We start from the raw sequence: 6,513 nt of genomic DNA, 5'->3' as shown, positions 1-6,513 counted from the left end.
TGTTTCCACTGAATGATAATACCTGCATCTTCGAGTCTGCTGTGCTCTTTTACATATTCCTCTGCAAAGCTGCTCTAAGCTTAATGACATCATTAGACCCACACTCCCACTTCACTGATCTTCCTAATATGTTCTGCGGGAAAGTAAAATAGTCTATTTGTCTGGATAGAAAGTTTGGTAGATGATGTTGATATACCTCACGCTATATTTAGCAGATGTCATGTCTGAGCACTCTCATGGAAAAGAAAAATCACAAAGGAGATATCTTTAGTATCTCAGTTGAGACAATGAGTCATCAATGAGATTAAATGGAGGGATGGAAATTCAAGAAATCTCAACATCACAAACTGTGCTCAGATTTTCCAAAGAGTCTGAAATATTAGCTGTGACTATATGCTTACTCATAATGCTCAACATGGGGCGACAAACTGTTGCTGCCTCTCACAGTTTCAACAAGGTCCTGGGGACTATTTGTCATCTATTATGAATCACACCTATTAGCATTGTTGCTACTGCGCTCCCCATGCAAAGAGACCCACTGTATGAAATTAGGTGGTCCGGACATGTTGACTGCAAGGAATACACAAGTTCTTATTAGGGAACCTTTGGGTATTATCGGTTAGGTCCATTTTTTTCTTGTGTGCAGTGGGCATCTTGCCCCTGGTGTCCCTGTGCTAGGCTAGCAATCAGCGTTGGTGGCTAGATTTGATAATTAGCATGCAGATCCATTCCAGGCATATGTCGCCTGACAAAATTGTACTAACTTCTGCTTCATCCTTTACCTACTGTGCCTATGTATGTAATCACAAAATTGTATATGCCTACCTTCACGTGGAAACAGATTGTTGATTCATGTTACTTGTGTGCAAACCTATTTTGCAAATACTGTCATGTAATATAAGCTTTCTAATAAATGACAAGACTCTTTCAAATACTGCTGAAAGGTTTGCATTTTACTCACACATTTACAAGGTAACACAATTGCAAAAGGTCGCCCATAGTGACAGCAGATGTTATCTATTATGATTGCATTCACACAGGTCATAATCCACATTGTCAAAGCATAGAATCAGCTCAACCAGAACTACAAGACTGTATGATTTGTGTGTGTGTGTGGCTGTTGTAATTCATGTCTAAAGCTGAGTGCACACTGTTTGATTTTGTCCATTATTTGTACACATTTCAGGGGTTGTAACATTTTAGGCTTTTTTTTAAAAGCACAGCATATCTACAGTAGTTTAAGGAGATGCTTGGGTTGTTTAATTTGTTTAATTTCAATTTCACATACATCAAGTTCACCCAAAAATGAAATTTCTGTCATTAAGTACTCACCCTCATGTCGTTCCAAACCCGTAATGTTCCGAAGATGAACGAAGGTCTTACGGGTTTGGAACGACATGAGGGTGAGTACTTAATGACAGAAATTTCATTTTTGGGTGAACTAACCCTTTAAAGGTGCAATGTGTAAAATTTGGCAGGATCTATAGACAGAAATGCAATCTAATATACAGTGTTTTCAGTGGTACATAAAGTCCTTACATAATGACCCGTTATGTTTTTATTAGCTTAGAATAAGCCATTTCTGTCTCATACACTGCGGGTCCCCCCTCCATGTCAAGTTGCCATTAAGCGCCGGCATGTTTCTACAGCAGCCCTAAACGGACAAACACTCTAAAGAGTGCGTTTCAACACTATGTTGTTGTTCTTCTAAATCATTCATGTTTTTAGAGTCAGCTTGCATCGTTACTATGTTGAATACGCAAAAAGTAGTAGTAGTAGGAGTAGTTGCCTGGTTTATTAGAAGCAGAGACCATTCTTTGTTAGAAGTAAGAAGAAACGTATTGTTTCACACAAGCTACTCTCTGCTCTCTCAGACGACGACATGTCAGCCAGACGGCCACCGTAGCTTCTCCAAAAGGGAGGGTGCGAGGGGTGTGCGCTGTTAGTTGCCGTTAGTCGCAACCTCACCGCTAGATGCCGCTAAAATTTACACACTGCACCTTTATGATGTAAGAACTGACAAATATTTGATTTTACCCAAGATCTCGCCAGAATCATATCATACAGTCTGACAAGCAACTATCCAGATGCACATGAAAAAATTCCTTCTATCCCAGGAGACTCTTGCAGATAAAAAAATGTTGTATAATCAAGTAACATCTGAGGAGTCATATCATTGTTAAATTGTCCAAGTATTGGTTTTAGATTGGGAGGAAATTCTGATTAATCATCTGATCACTAAATTGGACATCATGCATCACTAGCTATATTTCAGCTACAATTCATACTATTACTATGACGGTTGTTCTTGAAAATACTTAATCTGCAGTACATTTGTTTCTGTAAATAAATGTATTTGTGTTATTAGAATGTAATTTGCAGTTACATCAAAAAATTATTGTGATTACCTAATGTACGTTACGTAATGCTCTAAGTAATCTGATTATGTAATGCGTTACTTTACTTGTTAAATCAAAAAGTAATCTGATTACATTATGCATGTTACTTGTAATGTGTTACTCCCAACACTGCTCATTTCAAATGAGATTGAAAACACCTGATCGCTAGTTTTACCACAGTCTGAAAATATCAAAAGATCAATGTTGATTTCAGTCTGAGATTTTCTCAGAGAGGGGAGCTACCGAATAAATGTGTTAATTTTGAACATGATCAGCTATTAAGGGTAAATCAACATACTCTAGTAGACTGGAAGGAGCGTGAGCATTTTCTACATATTCTGAGTTGGGTTTTCACAGAGTTGTACCTTCACCAGTTGGAGAGATTTTTGATGGAATCACATCCTCATGTTCTGATATCTAAGACACACGAAGTTCAAGTTGTATGAAGTTCTTTGTCTGCTGGTTGAAAGGGAACAAACTCAATTGTGTTTGCATGAATTGAAACGGTATTAAATATACATACATACATATATATGTATTAGGGCTGCACGATTAATCGCATGCTATTCTCACGCGCATTTCGTCAGTAAAGCCGGTTCCCTGATTACCGCTAAATCGCCATCACCTGCAAACACAATTGGCATTTAGTAGACATTGTTTGTATATATATAAGCCACGCAATATCGCGTTCATATCGCAGATGACACGATTGAACGCGATATTGCGTGGCTTGTCCGTGATATCCGTCTATTAAAAGGCGCTCATTTTATTCATTGGTTTGTTAAATACACACAGTATTGCTGTGTCATTATCTCTTCAGTTAAAACCAAAAATGCACACTGTCCACTCAAGTGGATATCTGAAAATGTGTGTAAAAAACAAACAACAAAAGTTTAAATCTTGTTTTTCATGCCTTAAGAGCAACAACACACACACACACACACACACACACACACACACACACACACACACACACACACACACACACACACACACACACACACACACACACACACACACACACACACACACAAATCCTGACTGAGGTTTTCATAATTCATGCATGAAACGGTTAAAAAAGAAAACCATGAATAGTATGGCTTTGTTTGTCACACATATACACACAGTGACATTCTACCATTAATTACCATTAATCTTTTGGGTCACATACGCTTGTTTATTCATCTGAGCAAAGGTTGACTTGATGAGTAATGTAGTGTAGTGTGAATGCACTGTAGATCATCTAATTAAGGGTATCTCACACCTCCAGAGAACTGTTAGAATGAGACATCAATTCTCACAGCTCTCCGAGGAAAATGACAAAACCACATAATAGCAAAACAACGGCACTTGCTCCTGTGAAATTATCATCACTTTAGCTCCTGCTACTTACAAAAGGTCAGACTCACTCTGTTGAACATTTCGTAGAACTATGCCTATCTTCAGAAATATAGAAGTGTTCCAGTGCGAGCTATGTGCCTCGTATGTGCCTTAAAGCAGAGTGTGCAGTCCATTACCAGAGGCGAAAGGCTGTCATTTGATTGAACTCTGACTGCCAGAGCCCTCTTGAGAGTGTCTGGACTTGAGAGTGAGAGGCTCTGAGGACAAATTTCCGAACAGTGATCTATATCAGACATGCAGTGATCCTTAGAGGCTTGTGAGGCTGAGAGGGTTTATAAGATGTTCTGCATCACTTGTTTTCTGACATGGCTCTGAGCGAAAGGGACAGAATTAACCGCTAATCACATAAATGCAGATATAACAGAGTCAGAAGGGACGGGTAAGAGGTACCTCAGCCAAAACACCTGATTTTTTTTTTTTTTTTTTGGCTACTTGCTATTAGCAGAGAAAAACAAGGAAAGGAATTGAAGTGAAAAAGAGCAGTCAACATCTAGTTGTTGTTTGCTGATATTCCCCTTGACCATGGTGGGTTCAAAGACAGGGTATTCCCAAATGGATTTACACCTCCAGTAAAAGCAGCACTGTAAATGTGTTTAACGTCAGAAGTTTTCACTCAAGGTCAAAGAGATGTACTGCAGGGAATCTTGAGCCTGGATCACTAATGTCCACAGTAACTTCAAAACAAAGCTGAGAGCCTGAGTATTCTTTTTAGTCCTCATGAAAGAAAAGCCCACCAACAACAAAGCCTTCGTTTTCAGATAAGAACATTGAATATTGGCTGGGATACCTCTCCAGTGCTGCGAAACCTCCTTAATGTCTGAGTGCTCCTGATTAGTCTGTGCATCTTCAGAGGCAGCTGTCAGGGACAGGGCTCTCAGGTGATTGGCTCTCTTTCACCGCTACCTCTGAGATGAGTGTCAGGCAGGTGGCAGGGTTGCGGGAGGCACAGCGAGAGAGTAGCTTCTGCCCACTACGCCTGCAGGGGCAGAGGTAACCCCGCAGGTGCATGCGGACCTTGCTGTGCAACGAGGCATAGATGAAGGGGTTGTAGCAGGCTGAGCTCATGGCTATCAGGTGGCAACTGACCTGCAGCACGTTGACGTAGCGCTTGTCCACAATCTGGAAGTCTGAGTCTAGATCCAGAAGGAGATTGAGGACTTGCAGCGGGAGCCAACAGAGGGCAAAGGCAAGCACAGACGCCACCAGAAGGGAGAAAGTCTTGCGCCGTTGCTTGCTCCATCGCTGCTGGCTTTGGGAGGGCTCTCCAGGCAGTGTGTGTTTGCGGAGGTGCACACTGATGGCACAGTAGGAGATGCTTACAGACAACAGGGGGATCATGTAGGACGCCAACAAGAAGAAGCAGGAGTAGAGCAGGCGCTGCCGTTCGGTACCCAGCCAGAACTCCTCGCATACTACCAGCTCCATGCCACTTGGTCGCAGGTCCACGTAGCGTGTGTGGAGGGAAGGGGGAGCGGCAAGGGTCAACGAAACTGCCCAGACGCCCAATGCCACTGCGCCACAGCCCCACACGGAGATACGCCTCCGTACCGGGTACGCCACCACCACGTAACGGTCCATGGCGATGGCAGTGAGGGATAATACAGAGGCGAAGACCGTTGCACCTTGCAGCAGAGGAATAAGGTGGCACATTGGACGTCCGAATGCCCAACCACGCGCATCAAAAGCGTACGACGCGGTCAGCGGCACGCAGCTCAGGCACATCAGCAAGTCCCCAGCTGCCAGGTTGCCAATGAAGAAATTGGTGGCATTGTGGAGCTTCTTGTCTGACAGAATGCAGGCAAGAAGGAAAGTGTTCCCGACACCAGCTACAACAACAACCAAGGCGTAGAGTGGGATAAACAGAGGTTTGAAGCGCCAAAGCAGCTGGGTTCCCGAGAATTTATCCAGGGGGTCTGTCCGATTCGAAGCTCCGAGAGTTGCGTTAAAGCCAGCCAAAACTTGTTCCAGAAGAGGATCCATTTCTACCTGTGACAAAAACATTCATGAACAACAAAGACAGCCATCACAAGCACACAGGTACACACTTGCTCAACTGTTAGAGATAAACTCAGTGTGAGATTGGCACATGGAAACACCGTTGCCATGCTCTTGATGGAACCCTTTTAAAGAGTCTTTCTCCTTCTGTCTTGATGAGACTTGAGCACCCTCTAAGCGCAAAGCAGAAAGGCTGCGTTTCACAGATCCAATTAATTGTCAAAGCTGTTTTTTTTTCCTCAAGGTGAGTCATAAAGTCTAATTACAGAGTTATTATTTAGTATTATCTAGAAGAAATTCCTAAGATATTTACCTTTATTTAAAGTCACAGTTGTCTGAAAGAAATAATTCATAAGGATCTACTGGTTATCAGGCCTTATGAATAGAGAAAAATTTGCATTTGATGACTATAATTACTTTTTGAGTTTATATATCAACCTCCATTACAGAATTTCACAGTGTGATTACATAAATGTATGATTACAGTAGCAATAATACCACAGCAGATATGAGTGGAAAAGGCCATAATCAGTAATAATTATGATAATAAACATCACATTTTAATCAATTAACAAGTCATTATCAAATTTCCATAATGATTTGCACTAGGATACAATGTGTTCCAAATATGCCATAATTTTGCACAGTGATAGAGATTAAGTACAAATAAAAAAACTGATATTAGTGTGTCATATGAGAAATGGTATCTGATGGTGGC

General features: G+C 41.5%; 1 protein-coding gene across 1 annotated transcript; it reads right to left on the bottom strand.

Moving 5' to 3' along the window:
• Positions 1-3,354: 3,354 nt before the first annotated feature.
• si:dkey-202l22.3 (7 transmembrane receptor domain-containing protein) lies at positions 3,355-6,051 on the bottom strand. The gene has a single exon (XM_048161306.1). It carries the CDS (start codon positions 5,799-5,801, stop codon positions 4,647-4,649), a length of 1,155 nt encoding a protein of 384 aa, XP_048017263.1. The 5' UTR covers positions 5,802-6,051; the 3' UTR covers positions 3,355-4,646.
• Positions 6,052-6,513: the final 462 nt, after the last annotated feature.

The sequence above is a fragment of the Megalobrama amblycephala genome, linkage group LG16, assembly GCF_018812025.1.
Source record: "Megalobrama amblycephala isolate DHTTF-2021 linkage group LG16, ASM1881202v1, whole genome shotgun sequence".
In the NCBI taxonomy this organism is placed as follows: Eukaryota; Metazoa; Chordata; class Actinopteri; order Cypriniformes; family Xenocyprididae; genus Megalobrama; species Megalobrama amblycephala.
This window is presented reverse-complemented; position numbering and strand designations above follow the sequence as displayed.

What these genes read in the sequence shown, in the direction of transcription:
- si:dkey-202l22.3 (XM_048161306.1), bottom strand. Translation starts at nt 5,801, where the DNA reads ATGTTTTTGTCACAGGTAGAAATGGATCCTCTTCTGGAACAAGTTTTG.